We start from the raw sequence: 21,291 nt of genomic DNA, 5'->3' as shown, positions 1-21,291 counted from the left end.
TCTGATATTGATAGCAAAGAGAAAAAAAACTACATTTTTAAATGTTGATTTTACAACAGACACGCTTTCAATGTGGATCGGCTATTTGCAAGAATACATGGTAGTATAAGTTAGCCTACTTAGCAGTTTTATTTCAATGGGAGCCTGCATTGGTGGTCGTCATCTAACATGCACCAAACATTTAAGACTACTCCACTAAAACAATTTGCGCCAAGAAATGCGTATTGGAAGTGAGAAGTACGCAGTTACTATTGAGTTTAAACTTACTGAAGTCACACACGATTATTCTAGTCAGCGCAATGATTCAGCTATTTCGAGTCCGGCTAATAAACTGATAATCCTTAGGGCATATTTAGAAAAGATAGATATCTGTAACTGGCTTTTCTATGAACGTGTTTGCACCATGCCGATTGAGTCATCCTTGATAAACGTACCTATTCAATGCTATCGCAATTCGATTCGATTAAGGCTTTAATTTGGGTTGGCAAACGATTTTCAAAAATAGCTTTTCTATTCTATCTAAAACTATCTTATTGTGGCTGTACAACATTGATACGTCTGAACTCGTTAGGATCTTGCTCAAATACGCCACAAGTGCGAAATCGATCGATAGACTAATATAAGACGCTCAAACGGACAAGCTAATAATACAACAGATGCAAAAAGGCACAAGTCGAAAAAAGGCTCCCCAATGTAGCCTGCACGAACGACGTTCTAGGCGACCGATAATCTCAGCGACTGATAATGGCTTCTAACAAATAAGTAGCTTTTAAATAGATGACTCTTAATAAAATTATTCTAAATAACTCTCTTTGCCCTTTTCGAATAAATGTTCAATCTTTTTTAGTTGGATCTTTTCATCAGTCCTCTGACGAAAATTCGCCTAGGCTCCTTCGAAAACCATGTAATGACCGGTAACGGCAAGGGTTGCCCATTTGATTAGTTTACAACACAGAAGCATGCCTGACCTGTTATTCCTGTCATGATAACTTTGTAAAAAAAGTTGGCTTTCTCCCAAAGCCAACTTTTAATGCACGCACAGTACGGCCTTTTTTTGCACTGAACATCGTGTACACACGAGTAATAGCCTGTAACCAGTCTTCGATCGTTTCTAGTAGAAACACAACTTATAAAAGAATAAATAACTTATTAAGTTATGTAAAAAGTAGCTTATAGAATTCAATTAAAAGAGCACATATCTAAACTTTGTTTGCTTGAGAACACGATCAGCAATGAACGTACCTTGGAACGTGCATTATGATCGTCGTCGCTGCTAATAGTAATTTTAAATAGTGTTAGAATTTAAAAAAACAAAAATCTGTATTTAATTGGATAATCAGAGAGCTCTTGGTTTTTTGCGGCTTTTATTCAATGTGTCCTACATGGATTAAGTTCATACGAGATCATTTAAGCTATGATTATTGGTATGATGCCTAACGGCTACGATGACCCTTTACACTGCTTGACACCTAAAACTGAAGCCAATGGACCTTCTATTGCTATCATAAAGGACAAACATAAATTTTCATAATTATTATAAACTCTATCAAGCCACCTGTGAAAGGCCATATCTTAAGGGAAAATGCTTGACTAATATTATACAAGAGGCCAGTCAATATATACAAGAGAAATTAATCGTTGAAGGTCTATTTTAGCGTTATGGTAGGTTCAATGTGATATCTTAACAAAAAAAATCATCTAGAAGTGTTTGATATATCATTAGGCTATCATAGTCAATGATAACATATGAATCAATTTTACTATAACTCTAATTATGCCGTGTGCATTTTTGGGTCCTGTATTTGTTTGTTTCCAGGTGGCCTTAAGCTGCACCAGTATCAGACGCAAATGGCTTCCTTGAAATGGAAGCTACGACCCTCAACAAGCGTGAATGACGCACTCGAAACAAGCACAGCGTCCTCGTCTTCTTTAGAAAACGTTTCCGCGCTCACAGGTAATACAACGTTCTTCAAGTGCTTGTGTGTCATCTTGCATCTACGCTGCCGAATCTGCATTTTTTTCGTAGTGTCAAAAAAACTGTCAAGTGATACAAATCAACGACGACTGATTATCCCACCATTCAGGATCGTGGCCTTCAAAATAAATATTAAACGAGAAAAACACCTTTTTTTTTTTAACGAGACAATGTTCAATTGCAGCAATGATTTTCACAGGGTATACTCATCTCAGCTTATAGTTCAAACGGTTTATGTTCGTATGTATCGCACATTGTATACGGTCGCCGACCCTTTTAACTCGTTCGATCTAATTGCTTCAGGCGCAGTTTCCCGATTACGTCGGCAAAGCCCAATGTACGCTCGTCATTCCCCAATTCTGCAAAGACGTCCTCAGCACATCGATTCAGGATCAAGTTCCGACCTTGCCAGGGACCTGTCGGAAGCTTTGCACTCGATTAGCACCCTCTCTATTGAGCACGGCAACCATAGCGAGGTTAGTTTGTGCGATCATCATATCGGGATGGATTAGCCCAAACATATATAATGACTGGTTTTCGAAATATAATGCGTTTCGCTATGCTCAGCTTTCCACAGATGGTCTCCAGCTTTTTTAATGTTTTATTTGTTTATATAATTTATTATTGTAGTTAAAGGTTTTACTTCTATTAAAGCATATAAAATCTACATACGAAACCGGATATGCCACATTTTCAGCATCTCAGTATCTCGTTATAGAAACAGAATTGACGTATTAAAAACACTCAGGAAATCATAAAACTAAATAACTTTTTAAAAACTTTACATGACGTCCCTAGAGAAGGTTGCGCACATTTTTTGAACTTCACAAAGTATTATGACTTTCTGCAATTTCTGCCTGAGCAGATAGTATGCTGAGACTATTCTTAATTGATTGGTCATGTTCTATTTCTGGAACCTCAAGCGCGACTCATTAGAATACGTAGCTGATTACTTAAACGAACTTCGATATAATGGGCTATATTCTAATGCTACAAAGTTTAGTACATTTGGGGTTTGGCACAGCCCCCTCTGTCATTCTCTCGGTATCTACCAGTAGGCAAAAAAAAGGACAAAAAAATGTTCCTGCTTGTTTTTTGTTGTATCATTTCTGTTTATTCATTTGTAGAAACCTCCTTCACCGCCACATTCAGCCGGCTTGGCAGCTCCACCAACCGTTTCCTTGTTGGCGAGTTCTCCGCTGAGCGGACCCCCATCGCTACCCAGTCTCGTGGGTGCAAGCACCACGCTGACCGGTACGGCTCCACCGTGTCTTGGTGCGGCCGAGAGCGTGATGGGCGTGTCGATAAAGAAGGGCGCCCCAGACCTCGTGCAAGACCTGCCGCTCACGTCGGCAGGCACCTGCAAAGGCGGATCTTCGAGCACTGAAGACTCGGAAGGTTCGCCATCACCACAGCCGCCTTCCTCCGGCGCCTTTCCTGGTGAGCCAACCACTGGCGTTCAGATGAGGGACAGTGCGTCCTCTATTCCAGCGGGTGCTCAGTGTAAGAAGAGCTCCTTGCAATTATCATCTTCATCTTCGTCCAGTGATCCGCACGGTCATTCCAGTCATCACCTGACAACCGCCGAGCGGTTCGCGCTCACCAACCAGTGCACCATGCGGAAGGGTTCACCCAGGTATTTTTCCCTTGTTTTCAACAATAATTACGATGTCCGTAGAATTTGTTCCTTTTTGTTCCGGCGTTCAGTTGACTTGAAAGGTAATCAAGTGATTTAATGAGTACAATACGAATTTGAGAAAGTTTATACCAATAATATCCGTTCGTCATATTACTTCACAAGACTAGTCTCCGTATACCTTGCTCATCTGTTGAAACGTTTTAATTCAACTCGCTTAATGGTCCTGAAGCTCCCATGTACCTTTGTCGACAAACAATGGGGCTTCTTGCCTTAACTTAATAATTTCGTTTATTTCTTCAACCCTCCGTCTCATAGGCCGAGTCCCCGCACAGAGCACGGAGTTGCCGCTGTGAGCCCGGCCCCGCCGGCTCCTGCGCCCCTAGCGCCCTTACCCCCTGGCCATTCAGGTGTCGTCGCCTCCATTGCCGGCGGCGGCCAGTCGCGCAGAAGTTCATGCGGTACGCTTTCCCCTATGGTCTCTTCAGTGCCCGCCTCGATACAAAAATTAAAGCGGATGTTTACCGAGCCAGAAAAACCCGACAATCGGGTTATGGTAACGCCGCCTCCGTTGAGCCCGAAGCCGCCGGTTAAAGCAAAGCCGACGGGTTTACTCAATAGACAGCGGCTCAGTCCGCACCTTGCCGCCAGCGGTTCTTCGCCGAGAGAATCACCTCCAGATAGCCCATCCGCTATTCAGATGTCAACCGGCAGCCAACTTGACAAAACGGTGGGCTGTAGTAACAGTAGCCTGCCCACACCTGGGGGCCAAGCAACGCGAGGAGGAGAAAGTGGATCGAGAAATGAGGGAGGAACTACTGAAACTGCATCAGGGTCAGACGAAACAAAAGGTTGCGGAAGCGGACCTTCAACGCAACAACCGCCACGACCCACCGTCCAAGAGTAGAAAAAGACCTCTTGTTAAACACACAGAAACGACAAAGCATGTTTATGGAACCCTGTCATTCTGAGCGAATATTGGTCAATCCGTCGGCATCTCGGTAGCACAAAACGCATGTGTAAATTGTTGATATAAGGCTCCAACCGGATCTAAGCGTAATGTGCTCCTCCGTCTTATCCTATTCACTAAAATGCCTTTGAGGAAGCGACTAGGAGATGGGTGAGGAAAAGAATGAGCTGTGGCCAGACCAGCCAGAACAAATACGAGGGAGACGGAAGATAGGCCGTAAAATTGTAGTTAAATAAGATTCAAGTCAGCAACCCAAGCTGAATAGATTGTAGAAATTCCGTATGTTAGGAGTAATATTTAATTTGAAGTTAAATAACAGAACCCAATGGGAGTTGTATAAGGTGAGTTGTAGTAAGATGAAACATGTTTTAGCCCAGGCAGCACTGTGATTTAACCGCAGCTGAAGATAATTGAAAGGGTCGTTTGGACTCCGTCGCGTGAACGGGCAAATGGGGTGCGAGCGACGTACACCAAAAAACAGTCTACAGATACAGCACTAACCTATACTTGATTTTCTGGTGTAGAATGGGCACCAAGCGTAAACGCCGACGACAAAATTAAACAACTAACGCGACCCGTATGGTGCATACTAGAGCACCTGAAACGCGACAGCAAATTGCTTAACATTTGCAGCATCTACGTAGACACAGTGACAAAAACGTTAATTTTCTGCCACTCTTCACACAGAAAGAGTCGTTGAGCCAGCTAGCCCACTAAAGACTTATTCATTTAAAGCCTTGAGCAGTTCGAGATCAGTACGTAAACCTACATAGTTTCCACTAGGTTCAGTGGGACAATCACGACAACGTGTTTCTTTCTAGCCTATTTGTCTGCGTCGCGAATCGGCACTTTGTATCACCTAAATACAGAATTATCTACATCAATATTATATTATCTTATCAGTCTTATAAACTATGCGTTAATAACAGTAACGATTTGAATACTATGAGTTATTTACGATTACGGTTATTACGATTTGAATATTATGAGTATGCTACAATGCTTGCATGCTCGTTTTAACAATGTGACCGGATCAGAATATTTTGCTGTATCCAGATTCGCATTCTCTGTTCTGCATTTTCACCATTTACGTTATCAGTTTCGTCACGTATAATACGAACAAGTTATTCTCCTCAGAATGATTAGTAATTGTCGGATATGAAATGGGGGAAAGGCCGCGACCTGGTGTTTGAAATTCGTTGCCAGGGATTTCAATTCTGGGTCCGACTCTTGGCTACCCGTCGTGGTTCGTGACAACTGGTTGTCCCAAATACTAAATAGCGTGTAAAGTAGTTCTGCTCGTCGCGGTGCTCACGTGACAGATGCGCGTCTGCTAGTACAACGTTGGTCCCGACGGCTTCATTCCAACTCATTAAATAACTTCCAATATATGGAACGCCATTCGCGTCACCAACCCTATCTGTGCGTAAATTCAGAAGTCGCGATCACTGAGACTTGCAGGCCCCAATACCTACAAAAACTGGATTATGCAAATTATCAAAAGAGAGTATGTCTGTACGATATAAAGAGGACGATATAAGCAGGCATGCATGCATGCATGCCCATATATTGCCATCCTAGCTCGATCTGACGCGTTTACATTCGAGGGCGTTCAGGGGAGCACATAGGCCAACAAATTCATTTTATGCATGTAATTCCTTGGCCCAAATGGTCCAGTCCTAACTATATATATATATAACCGAAATGAGTGGTGGGTTATGATCAAGGATTCATAGGACGAGTCGATGCATGACAGTTACAGACTTGCTATAGAGAATGACATAATCTGTCCACAAAAAAAGACTCATTGTATATCTACCTGCAGTACCAATTGAGCATGTGTTATTATAATTGACATCAACAACTACACCGACATAGACATACAGCCGTAGATAAATATCACACACAAATATCACGCAGTAGACCAATGATGAACATACTGAGATTTCGCAATACAAGCGGATTGTATTTTTACGTTGGATTATAGAGGTGTATGTCGTATTTATAACTTTGTAACACTCATCCTCTGCGACGATATATATACACTTTAGCTTGACGATACTTACAATAGTAAAATAGAATAAATCAATACTATTACTGACTGATTGCCTATTGTACTGCAATGGCTTTCTTCTGTAACTGAGGGAAGCTCAGCGCCTACAGACTGGTACCGAACCCAATGGATGAATGAACATTGATCAACCTAAAGCTACTATAATGAAGAAATGAGTATATATGCGAGAGAGTGATGTTAACAGACGCATCAGTCACTAAAAAATATCGGCGTGGTAATAATGACAGTAATACGATTATAAATTGTAACATTACAGGACTGGCAATGGAACACATAATTAATTGTATAGTACTTGATAAGTTTTCAAAAAGTGGAACATAATCTCTGCAGATGTGTTATAGATTAGGTGAAATGATCGCATTGCTTTCATCGTTCATTCATACCAGGTACGATACTGTTTTAATAGGTGGCCGCCTCTTTTGCAAGCACTATACGCATGAACGGATTGGAAGAGTCCGTTACGTGTCGCTTTGTCGCACGAGTCGATGTCAACCGATAAAATAGATAAGCGTTTCTTGGCCCTGAAAAGGTCTGTATCCGACAACCGGTTTTTTACCTGATCTATGTTTGCAAATACTCTGACCAAAATTCGCCTATCGTAAGCAGAACAGTAGGTAAATGACATGAATATGAAAGTATAACTATGCTGATAATAAGAATATCAAGGAATAATCGGATAACGTACAAAACGAAACAGATGCAAATAAGGTTAGTTAAGATCGGTAATGAATGCAGACAGAAAAGACTAATTGAGAAGAGGAAGCAGGTCAAGCTTATTGAAGAAGATGCGCTCTAGAATCAGACTTTTCAACATGATTATTCCTAATAGTTTGCACAGTGCACAGTACACTGGTAAAAACAATATATATATATATATATATATATATATATATATATATAAAGCTGTTACAAGTGAATCCGGTGGACTTGAAACTGAAAAACTTTCGAATTACGCGCCGCTAGCAGACGAAATTTGCCTGATAAATACTCTAATTTTCTAGAAACTTATGTGTGAAAATAGGTCTTTCCAGGTTTTTCTAGGGTAAACCAATTCAGGAAGAAAATACTTCCTCGTCCCAAAAATTAGCGCTGAGTAGCAAGCTTTTGTTCTTCAAAGCCTACAGTACCGCAATCATTCATCAAAGATTGGCGACAATACTAGGTACAAAGTGAAAGCACAACATGTAAATAGTTTCAAGGACGGAGAATGTAATGTTGAAGACCAGCGAGTAAATACTTAGATGTTACCCGAAAAGCAAGAACGCATTGCTGCTATCGAGAGAACTTCTTGCGAAAACAAAGCTCGGAGTCTAAAAGCTTTGTCGACCAAAACTGGCATTTCACATGTAACGTGTTATAGAATTGTAACTCGAATACCGAAAACGAGGAAACAGTAAAAAAAATAGGTTGTTCGTGAATTAACCCCAGGCCGGTTGAGGATACGTGTGGTTTAATCCAAGTGCAATTTACGGAATTTAAACCGGCTTTAAAAAAGCTGTCTGTAGCATGTGGTTGCCATAGAAGAGGTGTAATTTCTACCACAAGCTGGCGTCACTCTAGGGAGATGAAGTCCGGTGGAAGCGTCTGTAATCGACATCAGAGGCGCCTGCTTTTAATGGATACTCGTTGAAAATGAAACAATGAACGCAGTTGATTACCTCGAGTTTTTCAAGAAACTCATGGACTGTTGTTCGGGCGATCGAAAGCACAGAGTCTGACTACCTGATTATAACGCTAGCCGTCATCGCCACGCCTTAGTAATTGAGATATTAAGTAAGTAAAAGAATCTCCAACGTTGCCTTCAACCTGTCTATCTTTTCGAGCTAAATATACGTGATTAGAGGGCTTCCCATCTCAGAAAAAGGACCAGTGGCGGGCAAGCATACCCCACTATCGACATCCCTAGAGAAATTATGTAAAAGAACGCGAATGGTAGGTATACGTCTAGAAGCTACGAGAGCGGTGGCACAATTATGTAAAAATAAAGGAGAATACCTCTAACACATATTAAAATATATACAAACCATCATTCTAGCCCAACTAGTTCAAAAGTTATTCAATTCTAAAGTCCGCCGGATGCGCTTGTAACAACCTAATGGAAAGTAGGACTGTTCTCAGGTTGCAGAAATTGTCATGCAATCATGGCAGATGCGTTTATTATAAAATTTATTATTATTAAATTATATTATTAGATATTAAATGTTGCTTGATGACGCAAATAAAGAGAAGCGCAGTCCTTCGTGCGTACCTCAGTAGGATCGAAAAGGTTAAGATAATTCTAATGTATTATATATATGCATTAGTTTACGCACGAAGATATTTCCAGTCGAGAGTTTGTCTACAATGGCTTTCTCTATCCGTTAGCCCGGAAATTTTGCATCTCTTTGTATTTACATGATCTTATGTTTTCACCTTTTTATTGGTGATTCAAGCAAACGTTCTAGTATATCGCTGAATACTTAATGAATGCAGTGCAAGAGGAACCGTGTAGAGGCTGGTTAAGTATTATCCTTGTCCATTGCTTCATATTAGGAACGATGCAGCATCGAAATCAATTGCTATAAATACAATTACTGGCTGCAATGACTGTGAAATGCTCAATTTGAGTATTTTCATATAAATATACAGTTAATTTTATAGTTCGAAAGCTTCATACAACTACATGAACGGCAAAAGTGATCATTACTATCATCTAATGAAGATCCAATATAAATTGCAGGACTCACGTTCTGTGCTAGTGACAGATGCATCATCATCACTCTCGTATGTAATGATATGTGCATTACGACCTGTATAATATATATCTTTCTCCCTTGCTACACGATTTTAATCTTACTATGAAATGTCTGCATGTGTATTGAAGTACTATATATCAATTTGGATAACATATGTATAGTAGGTACTTGTGCACACTAAAAAGGGACGAAGCGTCAATTCATTGGATGCTAGAATGTATACTTACTCAGCCTAATATCTATTTAAAAAAATACCGCTAACGTTAACCATATATATACAAATAATAGTGATAGTAATAACAATACCAACACCTAAGAAAAATTATGGTAACTATTTTCATGTTATTATGTAAAGAATCCCAATAAAAAATATATTATGTCCATGTAACTAATGTAAAGGTTATGTTCATTCTTATAATGGAAGTAAAATTTTTTAACATTTAAGCAACCCTGAATTTCAAAAAAAATTTTCGAAAAAAGTTTCGTTAAAGTAATAATTACAGTGTAGGTGGCGCTCCCCGCGTTTGACTAAATTAGGAGCCTACAAAATAAATGTCTCGATATGAGTTACACGTTTCTTAAATCTGATTAAATTGGCTTTATGATTGTGGATAGCAGTTTTTGGTAGTTCTAACTTACTCCAGCCACTACTCTAGTGTGTAGTTTATTATTAACCTTCGGTTTATTAGCCTATGGTTCGTGGTTAGTCCATGGCTTATATCGAATCGTAACTTACTTGGTCTGTATTCTGCGGTCAAACCGGAATTCATGTAACGTCTGTCTTGGAATGACGAGAATAATATAACAATCTCTCTTCCTCTCCCCCCGCTCTCTCCCTTGCTCTCTCTCTCCATATATATATACAACTAACCACATGCCATATCGCATCTTTAGACCATATATTATTCTAATTAAATTCAAATTGAATATCTGCTTGTACTCTGAAACGTCCCAAACATGGGTAGGACTTAAAAAGCTACATAAATCATTTAGAATAACTTAGCCCGAAGCTTTAATTTTGAAACAAATGAAATATGATCCTATTCTAACTATAAATGGTAAGCGCTCAATTACGAATTTCTATGGTAACTAAGAGTAGACTCTGAAGACCGTCAACTCAATTCGTTCAACTCAGATCCGAGGTAAAAATTAAGATTTTGCTAATTAAAGTAAACAAGAAAATTATTTTCATAAGTCAAGTACATTTTAGATCGTTTATAAGATAGTTGCTATCGAAGTAGCTGACTTGTTTATTCCTTATATTTACCACATTAGAAGGGTAATATAGTGCTTGAAAGCTTGAAAAAAACAAAACTAAATCATTTGGCCTGACAGTCAAAGAAATACTAACCTATATTTTAATTGAATTATTTATTCATTTATTGTTCATTGAAAACTTTTAGGCGCAAATTAGTATGCTTTTACAGATGGTATAGGATGGAATCGTTATTGCACCAAAAAAAGGAGAAAATAACGAAACGTACTTCTCAATGCCTAGGTCAATAGCCTACTAATTCAGTATCTATTTAAGGTAAAGCCATCCTTAAGTCAGGGGCACCGTATGTCACCCTTATGTGTGTAGCCAATGCGAAGACGTTGTTTTGGGTGTGGGTCACCACATACTATGTCGCAATACTATATCCTAATTTACGAGACCTATGTAGACCTGATGATCTGGGCAGGCGAATATAAATGGCAGATAAAGTTGATATTCTTAGCGATCACAAGTTTAATCTGTAAAGTCGAGGCGGGAGAGGTAGTAAGTTTAAATGAAGGTCCCACCGAAGAGGAAGCCAAGGAATTAGAGAAAGAGGTGCCGATGTGACTGAGTTGCAGTCGAGACTACCGTGCGTTCCAAAAGGTCTCTGAACACGGATTCGTGACGAAGATATTGACCACTACTTGCAACACCGTGAAAACTAAGTACATTCCGTGAAGTATCCAACAGATGAAATGGACTCGTTAAAGAAAAGGAAGACGATCCATAAAAGGCAAAAGGCCACAAAATAATTGGAACTAAAGTAGATGAAACGGCGTTTAGACTGCCGAATCCACTGACCAGGGAGATGGTCAAAAAACGGTTGTCAATGCGTCAAAGACAAAGAAAATAAGAAGCGACTTAATTTCAGGAGAGTACTGGCTTGTTCCGGGAAAAGGTTGCAGAAACGGGTGAGAGGAGAATGCTGGGAAAGTAGCGGAGCCGGATAAGCCATAACCAAAAGCTATAAAGTACTTGCTAATCAACTGCCTGGAAACCTTCCAACAATTGGCCAGTGAACTTTTGCAAGAAGGTCACTTGTCGAAGCACAACACTGAAACTAGCTTGCTGTACACATTCTGATAAACTTGTTAGGCAAGCAAGTTCATACAGGCCGTTCTGCACGAGAAGTAAGGCACTCGATCCTCATCACAAAATAATTGACTAGGGAAATAAAGGCAGAAAGAAGGCTTGTAGAAAACCAGTTCGAGTTCAGGAAGGATCAGTAAGCTTTTTCTGCCGTAGAGTTGGTCTTGATGCACGTTCAGAAAGAAACGAGAAAAGGTGCCTTCGACCTTTATTGAGTTATTCTGCTGGATGAAAAAAATGTCTTCGACTCTATGAACTGGGACATGATCTTAGACATTCTAGGGGCGAATGAAATATGTCTATATCTGCGAACTCACCTTCGCCAGTCATCTAAGTGACCGAGGTTGCACCGAGAACCACACTGAATACAAAGTAACAGCGGAACTGCCACAGAACTCGATCTTAGAAACAGTTCTGTGGAATTTCGTCTATGACAGAATGCTCAGACTCCCTATATGGTCTAGGTTTTAATACGGGCATATCCACACTTCGTTCCATGCTAGGATTTAGCCGTCTGCTGGAAAGCCTAACGGCGATGCTGGACGTAAAACTCGATACATAAAGAGACTACCTATTTCAGAACGAGTAAACACATTAGCCTATACTGAAGACCTAATAAACTTAGTAATTATTAACACGACCGAAACGGAACTAGAAAATCAAACAGCTAAAAGCATAGCTTTTAACAATGTGGCAGGCTGGATGAACAGATATCAGCTTGTCCTAGCACCTGGCAAAACAGAAGCCATATTACTTATTGGCAGAAAAAAAGCGGAAACGTAATCATAAATCTAGAAGAGTCGTGGCCCGAACAGAAAAGATACCTGAAAATGAGATTTGAGACCAGGGCCTGACTGGAACTTTACACGTAGAACAATGGTAAAGTGGTGACCTTGGCCGGGACTAAAGGAGCTGCTTGCCTTCCAGGCAGGTCCAGTCAGCGCAGAGGCTATAGGATCGAATAGAATCTACTTAAGGAAAGAACTACGGCTACGTGTTCTCAGGATGAGTAGGGTATTCCGAATGAGCCGCCATGGCCATAAGCACAACACCATAAAATATCATGGTCGAAAATCGGAAAGAAATGTACAAAGATTAGACGCTTATCCGAGAAAAATTGAAAATATTGTCCTTGAAGACTAACGTCAGGGTTGAATGAGCAAATAGAAGCCATTTTTGGGCTAGGAGATCTTCGTGGAACGGAAAGGGGCTGAAGTGACAGGAGCACTACATATTCTTCGAGGACGAAAAGCAAGAAGTTGGGAGAGCCCATTTGGAGGCGACACCGTTGTAGACTGGATTGTTCGTGAGTTAGGGCAATGATATTCAAGCGCGTGGAGAGGGTTACAGAATTCGAAAAAAGAAAAGAAACAGATAAGACACGAATTGAAAGCAGGATCTTCTTGAGCCCTGCATTGCATGGAAATGAAAAGCCAGTTTAGGATCGAAGCGATTGAAAGGATACCGACACAGGACCAAATGCAGAGAAAGCTGTGATTTTAATACTTGTCAAATTAAAATGGGTAAATTAAGAAGTAACAACTCGACTGCGATGACAGGGATGCTGAAACAAATGAACGACGAAACTCAGTGAAGATAATTTGATTTGTCTGTATCCATGTGATCTTTCATTCAATGGCGTTCAACCATTTATAAGTGGGAAATACTCTGCGATTGTATGCTGTTTGATTTTCTCAAAGTATTGGACAGCATAAATCGTAACTATTTAATGCTTTACTTATTTAACATATTACTCACTTGACTTAGTTGCTGATCGCTATTCTGCTATTTGACTGTTAGTCGTTTGCTAATGGAAAGTCCAAAGCTAGCAAACTTAGACAGTTTGTCTTAGAAATCCTCCAGTGCTCTTTCCTTTAGTGCAAATAGGTTTCCTGTTCTAAGTCCCCGCACTTATCGACTCTAGATTACAGAGCTTATGGACCTTTTAGAACAGAGACCAGCAGCAATCATGTGTAGCTGATTACATGACAACATTTTTATCTGAATATAGAAATGTACTAATATATGAAAACTACCTATTATGGAGTACTTGAGGGGCCTGGAAGTGCAAATCATCTGTATTTTAATCAGTACGTATGTAACCGATGTCGTGCAGTATGCTATTATTCTTATAGATGTGGCGTTGTTATGAACTATGGCGGACTACATAAAAATTAATCTGTAATTGCAACATTTACGCTTCATCCTAACATCAATGCGAGTATGTAATCCTAAGGTCACGTTACCCAAGCTCGGCTTCTATACTAAAAGCACAAGTTAGGACACAGCCGCATGTCTTATTTCCAACTTCTCGTCTTTATTTTTGTCCTGCATCGTCTTCGTTCTTTTATTATTTATACGTTTGTTTATCTTATTTTTCCAAAGCGGCTCGGGGAAACTCATATCAGTTACTCGCCCACGGCGCCTCGTTTTTTAGTCACTGTACCATTATTATCAATCATGTCCACGCCATATTAACTATCAATCATGAATCATTGTCATCGACATTTTTCCTTTTTACTTTCATTTAATTCGCTCGTATTCTCTATCTTTCTTACTTTCATTAATCAGTATTAATTAATTCAATATGGAATTCTCTCAGTTCTGTTCATCTCCTTTTTCCTTATAATAATAATCATCATCATCATCATATTGATCTTCACCTCTCGTGCTTTCTCGCTGTTTTTCTTTTATACTTATTAACGTTAGTGTTACTATCCGAGTTTACGAGAAGCAATGACATCAGCGTATCAATGCTCGAATGCTTTCCCTCATATTCTCTTCTATGTCGTATCCTGTAACTGCCTAAACCAGGTCTGTCATTAGTCGCAAGAGTCGCTGTGTACGCTTTATCGTGTGTACGTGTTGCGTGTGATTTCTGTCTGCCCGCATGACACTATACAATTAGTAGTTACCTCAACTTAGTAGCTACCTTACAATTAGTAGTTAGTCATCATCATCATTATTATCATGACAAATACAGAGGTTTTGAGTGTGTGCTTAATATTTTAACGTCAATTTTTGTATAGATTTTTTTGTCCATTAGTTATTGCTAATGTTGTTTATTTTTATCCGTATTAACGATTTGTTTCTGGCTGATGTGTTTTTTTCTTCTAATATCTATTAGCGAGTGGTTACTGTAATGGCAATGACTAGCTTTCAATGCGAAAAACCCGACTGATTTAATCAGGCTTAGTTTGATTCTATCCTGGGTTGATTATGGATTCGTGGTACACATTTTAGGATAGCATTTAAATATGGCGTTACTTGCATTTGGTAATTTATATTCGCTATCGTGAAGGCCTTGTTTCTGTTTGCCAGAGGTTGTGTCGAATATACTTCGCTTATATCTATTCCCTACGGTCTATCTGTATTAAGTCCGTTCGATAATTAAGTAGCGTCTATTTTGATTTTTTTATTTTATTATTAGTCTGTTCTTGCCGTAATGCTCAATTAAGGATGTGTCGTTATCATTGTTCCTCTTATTCTTTATAATAACACTGTCCGCATCTAGAGCATCAGACTTCTCTTTTGCATCATTCAATTGAATTATAGTATTTTATTATCCGTCCGTACTAGCAGTGCTTCATCGATGCTTCTTCTGTTGCTACGGGACTAGATGGATACAGTCTGCTATACACGGGTGCCCACGTCAGCTATAATCACGTCCGCTATATATATATATAGAGCGGCGCGGAGTGAGAAATTGGTAGATTAAATGTCGCTGGCGTGACGGAAACGAAACAGACCGAGTGTAGACGTGGTCTTCGACGGTAAAGAAACGTATTGCATTTATCTTATTATAGTATTATTATCATTGTAACAATAATACGGCATATATTGTTATCATGTCATGGCTATTTACTTCATTTATTGCCTATGATGATTGCGTAGAAAACGTTAACTTCATCTTCATCCTATCCTCCTCGTCTGTTTCCTGTTATTATTTTCATCACCTTCAGTGTTTTTATTTTTGGATCGAATATTCATACTGTCTCGTTCGTTGCCTCGCTACCCGTTCGTGCCGCTAGCATCATTAGCCCCTAGCTTTTATCCATTTTCTCTTTCGCGCTCTTCTCTCAGTAATTGTTTCATAATCATCATCATCATCATCATCATCATCATCATTATTATTAATATCGTCATTAACATTATTATTGTTATCGTGTCTAAATTCAAGCAACTAGCAAAGTTTGTAAAGGTAACTTTGAACTCTCTGAATTCTAGCAAAAACATTGAAAAAAAGATCACACTAGTTTGTGGCACTTTTATTGCTTGACAACCCCGACAAAATGGAGGAGTACGCCAGCACGGAGGTGTACATTGGTACTTGACAGTGGTCTGCCGAAATCGAGGTGATAGATCTGGCGCGGATTTATATGACCGCGGAGGAAAAATAACAACCACAAGCTAAGTTGGCCAATTCAAATTAATCGCCACTTTATTGTATTTCGAAAAAGCTATGAATTATGTGAAACGTTTTCGAAAAATTCGCAGTATTTTGTTAACTACGTTTCCCTTCTACCACCTCGCAGTGTCTGATACGTGTTACGTTTACAGAGCTGAAAACGAATGATTTATGTACTATTTGATGGCAAGAAAGAGAAACATGCTCGGTGTCCGTCCAGTCATACAGACCTATGATCACCGTCGTCAAGTACACTAGACAGATGACGCCGTTTACGTTGTAAATGAAATTTCCTCTGTGTGCGACCCCTTCATAAAGGGTTGTGCTGTGCCAGCAACTGAACCTCTTCAAGCTTCCATCTCTCTTCATTTGCTATAGTTTCAGTTTATCTTCTCTCTTCTCTAAATTTATCTGAACAGTAATGGAATACAATTACAATAACCTTAGAGTAAGTATTGGTAGCTTTGTTTACCCTTTGTAATGCGGTTGTTGACGTTGCTGTTATACTATAAAGTTGTTATTGTTATCTGCCCGCATTCTTGATAACAATGATCGTCGTGTCGTTTATTTCGCTTGTTACTGTCTTTGTTAAGTACGTTCTAAAACTGTCTGCTTTTTTTGCTGGTTCATTTTTTTTTTTTATACCTTATCGTTAACATCTGCTCATCTGAAAATTTTCGGCGTCCAGGTCGTGGTGGGCGGACCGTGTTTACATAGCCGGCTTTTCCTTTTCTGTACACTATCGATTCCGACCACAAGCTTTGACCCGATTTTAATTTGTAGGTCTTCCTTGTTTTTCATGCCTCGGGAAAGCTGTTATCCTTAAATCAAGGGAAGAGCAATTCATCCATCGTCTTGTTCAAGCATTTCATTTCTCTTAAAGAACCCTGTTTGTGCCACCTTCTTCCTCTGTCAAGCGACAGCGAAATAGCTCAAGGGGCGGTGTTGTCTGAATAGCTAATGCGCACCTTTTTAGGTGCGTTGTTATGGTAATCATAACTAACAAGCATGTTACCGCGCAGCTTTAGTAAAAATTATTAACGAATATGCATAGTGAAATAAAGAATGAAAGGAAAATAAGGTATAGTTATTACTACTACTAATATTATTTCTACTAAGTGAGTAGTCGAATGGTGGCCATATCGTTTCATAAGTCCATTGGAGAAACTCCCGCAAGACCTAATCCAGTTAGACTGATCATGGGGGGTAAGTCCTTGATGCTAAACATAAGAATAGGTGACTCCGAGGGCTTCATCACATAAAGTTATACTGAGAGAGGGAGAGAGCGAGAGAGAGAGAATAACTGAGAGTACAAGGTACCAAGTAAATGAAATAAGCGAAATAACCGGTTCGGTAATCAATTGTGAGCCTTCTTCCACGCTCTCTTGGTCAGGAATTTCGCCCCATCATGGCAGATCATGATTTCTGCCCTCTCGTGTTACCACAGACATATTTCGAGGGCGAAACAGCTCCCAGTGATCTAGTATGATGTTTTAGCTTTCCCAACGATATGCAGTCAGCGGGCACGTAACAATGGTACGCCGTTCATATTTTCTGATCTCTATTAGGCAATGTATATCATCGCAATTTTTAAATTCGTGTGATTTTGGTTGGTCTTAACTTTGTTGTTGCCTCTTGAACTTTGTTATTGGTTCGTGTTATTGTCGTCGTCATTAATTCGTCGCGACGTTTGCTCCTCTTCTCGTTTTTTTCGTCACTCAGCGTTTTTCCGAATAGCATTCTGAAATGTAGCATTAGGTGGCTGTAGTATGGCGGTGATATTTATAACAGTAGCTTAGTATTAAATAGAAGTAAACGTACGCAGTAAAGTAGTTATGATACTATCTGCGGCAACGACCTTACGCGGCCTGTCTGTCTGTGCTAAGGTGTGTGTTTGTCCTTTAGCGGATTGCGATAAGAGCTTAGTTCACGTTACCGTTTTGAAAGCATACAAGCTGTCCACGGGCTGCCTGCCTGGGTCCACAAGCCCATACCGTTTTTTTGGCACAATTGATTTATTCCGTTATATTTCAGTGTGTATATATATATATACGAGTTCGGTTCGCACATACATACCGGGGCAGTTATTTCAGCCGCAGTTTACGCTCGCAGCCAAGTACATCTTCATTCAAGCATTATTGATCGTTTCAACCTTGAAAGAGCGGCCGGAAAGTGCAGTCGATCCGGAAACCGCTGGAAGTATTGATTACGGAGCGGTTTCGCTTTATCGGTGGCAATAGAACTAAGGCTGGAGTAGTACGTGTGGATTTGCTTTTTTTTTCCTGCGTTTCGTAGTCTAAGTCAATTTTGTCTAGGGGCGTTTTCGTCGAATTCGACCTGTTCCGTCGTTACGTTTTGCCAATAAAGGTCCACCCATCTTTGTCCTTGCCAATACAGAGCTGGGAGCCAAATGAAACAATCACGATCCTGTTCCTTTGTTTGCTGCGATATTTATCCGGCGACGACGCTCGTTCCGGACCTATGTATATGTACATTTTTTTTCATGTGTCTATATCTGTCGGCATTATGTTTGTCATCAAGGTAATAAGCGGTTGGTTGTTCCGGTCCCGACAGTCCCGTTTTTATGCTGGGTACCTCTTGACCCGGGTCAAAACGGTCATAGTTGTAACTTTTCGTTCGTACAGGCCACCGCGATAGCCTTCGATGACCAAAAAGCGGGCCAGTCCAATCTATTGGTACTATTATTATTAAGTATATTAGTAGTTATAGTTGTATTAGTAGTAGTTTGTTATGGTTTAATGTTAACAACTGCATTGTTATTGTTGTTATCAATATAGATAAATGGTGGTAGAATAGGTTACGTTATCATAGTATTTGTAGTAGTAATAGCAGTATTAATTAACAGTTTTTATCCGTTTATATCATTATTATAGACTATAATCGTTAAGTTATGTATAATTTAGTCGATTGTGTAGCTAGTCTCGAGCTGTTTCCTAGATGCATTTGTTTTTACTTAATGGTAGTAAGTGCTCTGTCTCGGTCTCTATATGTAATGTTACTGTGCTTATAGTTGTGGTAAATTGTTTTTGTTTTTATTTGGTAATTGTTATTTTGTTTATGTTGCTGTTAACGCGACAGTTAGAATAGTAGAAGCTTAGTTTTAGCTAATGTCGAATGAATGTTCGTGGGAGTCCGTCCATTGATCGGCTCTCCGGTTTTTGTCTCTTTCGAAGAAAGAAAAGGGTTGCTTATGGTATTTTTGCTTTTCCTATTGTCTCGCTTTCCTCCATCCTCGTACCTTATTTTATTGTATTGTCTCTGTCCTTATGACAAGAAGGCGTATAGATACGTATATACCTTGAGATAGGGGTAAGTTAAAAGCAAATTCTTCTCTTTGCTTTGCTTATAACTGTAGCTTTCCATTCGCCCGGTTGGATTGTTGCGACACTTGTTTATTTATTGCACTGTTCCATGCGTTGCTATTGTACGACTGTGTCTGTTATTGTTTAGTCTCGGAGAAATGTTTGTTTTTGTTATTTATAAATGTTTATGGACTAGTTTAATGCTTCCTTGGATAGCTAACTTTACAGTGTACCGACATGTTGACGGCCTAAGTCTTTCCCGATCTGTTCGTTAGCGCAGTCTGATTTCGCGAATGGTCATGATGCATCGCTTCCCCCGTCCCTCCTGTCTGCTCGAAATGAATGGACTGGGGGGAGACCATGCAGAATCGATCTATCGATACAGAGAAAGGGATATTAGCGAGGGAGCCTGCCCGAGTTAAAGTGGAGCCCTCGCGTCTCATCGATCGGCCCGTGGGTCGCCAGACGTCATGCCGTTCTTCGACTAAAAACCACATGTCGACATTTTACATTAATTTTTCCCAGTTCCCCCTAACGATACTCGTTGCGAAAATGTCGAATGTGGACATCGCCTCTTCACAAACCGCAGCGTCTGTTGTAGTGAGGACTTCGGAGGTAGCAAATGACATTGTGAGTACACGCTGATAGATGATGCAGCTATGCAGGTTTGTCGTTGCCACGTTTTTCGGCAAATGTCACTTTGGCGTGTCCGCGATGGAAATGGACACGACCACGCGTAGCAATCCATTCGTAAAGCATCGAGGAATGGATACCACAGAACGGTGTCGCCTGTCGAGCCTCGAGTGTATGAGTGTGTCTGTGTGTTTTTTTTTTCCTTTTTTATACACTTTGTTGTCGTTTTCTGATATTTTTTCGTTCCGGAAATTTTACCACGCGCTATATTGTATGTCAAATGCGATATGTACGACGACGGTTGCACGCATACAAGAATACCACGTGGTTCAGTATGTGCTCATTGTCGTAAACACATACCCCGCTGAATAGAAATCCATGTTGATGTTCGAACTGTATTTGGGTCAGTCTTTTCTGTCAGTTTTCTTTGGTGATGTATGTTCGCAGTTGTAGTTGCCGTAGTTTTTAACAGCCATCGCAGACTATCATTATGTTTATCCGTTGGCTATCCTGAGAAGAGCCAGCTAAACCATTTTATTTCGGAGAGAGTATGTAGCGATCTGACAATGCTAGTGCTCTTTTCTCTCGAAATCAAATTGTTTCAACTGTAGGGAACAATCAAAGAGTGGTATTGTTAGTGGTGATTTAACGTGGTTATGGTAACGGGCGATAGAATTGGTAGGAGGGAAAATGGCGGTCTATATTATCAAACATTTCTTGTCATCATTCCTCTGTCGGGATTCCGTCTTCACGCATCCTCATCATTCGTTTGTAACCTACTTTTTCATTTGTTAAAGAGAAAAATCTCGATAGGGCCACCGTCCCGTATAGCAACGAATTGTCATGCACGTACACAGTCACCCTGAACAGGCTTAATTACACTCCCCGACCTGTGAGGCCGCCCAGGAACTGTTCCATTTCGGACTTAGTTGAATAAGGGTCGATATCACATTGCGCGACGCGTCAACGTTTGCGGTTTTCGAAGGAGGCTCGAGGCAACAACTTCGAGTCACCGACTGAACAATGCGCTGCCCTATCCGACGGCTGTGATCATTGTCGCATTATCGGACACGATTTCGTAGCAGTATGATGACGAGAGAGAATAGCTGAAAGGCGGCCCTATAACGAGATAGTTTCTAGCTTGAAGTGCTGCGTTGATGTATTGTTCTTAAGACAAACGACGCTCTGGA

At 40.1% G+C, this 21,291-nt stretch overlaps 1 protein-coding gene and 1 long non-coding RNA gene across 13 annotated transcripts in view; both read left to right on the top strand.

The window, feature by feature from the left end:
- LOC111247518 (rho GTPase-activating protein 4-like) overlaps window positions 1–9,782 on the top strand; it is a 136,400-nt gene extending 126,618 nt beyond the window's left edge. For all 12 annotated transcript variants that reach the window (XM_086980498.1, XM_086980493.1, XM_086980509.1 and 9 more), the window contains 4 exons: window positions 1,817–1,954; window positions 2,279–2,451; window positions 3,103–3,611; window positions 3,930–9,782. In XM_086980498.1, coding sequence (XP_086836624.1) covers window positions 1,817–1,954; window positions 2,279–2,451; window positions 3,103–3,611; window positions 3,930–4,518 — 1,409 coding nt within the window. In that variant the 3' untranslated portion in view covers window positions 4,519–9,782. The remainder of the gene's footprint in view (window positions 1–1,816; window positions 1,955–2,278; window positions 2,452–3,102; window positions 3,612–3,929) is intronic.
- A 4,804-nt stretch (window positions 9,783–14,586) lies between these two features.
- Window positions 14,587–21,291, top strand: part of LOC147758620 (uncharacterized) — a 19,596-nt gene continuing 12,891 nt past the window's right edge. Inside the window, exon 1 of the long non-coding RNA XR_015319569.1 lies at window positions 14,587–21,291. This exon is cut by the window's right edge and continues 3,514 nt beyond it. This is a non-coding gene — a long non-coding RNA (uncharacterized LOC147758620).

This window comes from Varroa destructor, unplaced genomic scaffold, assembly GCF_002443255.2.
Source record: "Varroa destructor unplaced genomic scaffold, Vdes_3.0 BEIS01000001.1, whole genome shotgun sequence".
NCBI lineage: Eukaryota > Metazoa > Arthropoda > Arachnida > Mesostigmata > Varroidae > Varroa > Varroa destructor.
The sequence above is the reverse complement of the archived record's forward strand: the minus strand, read 5'-3'. Positions and strand labels throughout refer to the sequence as shown.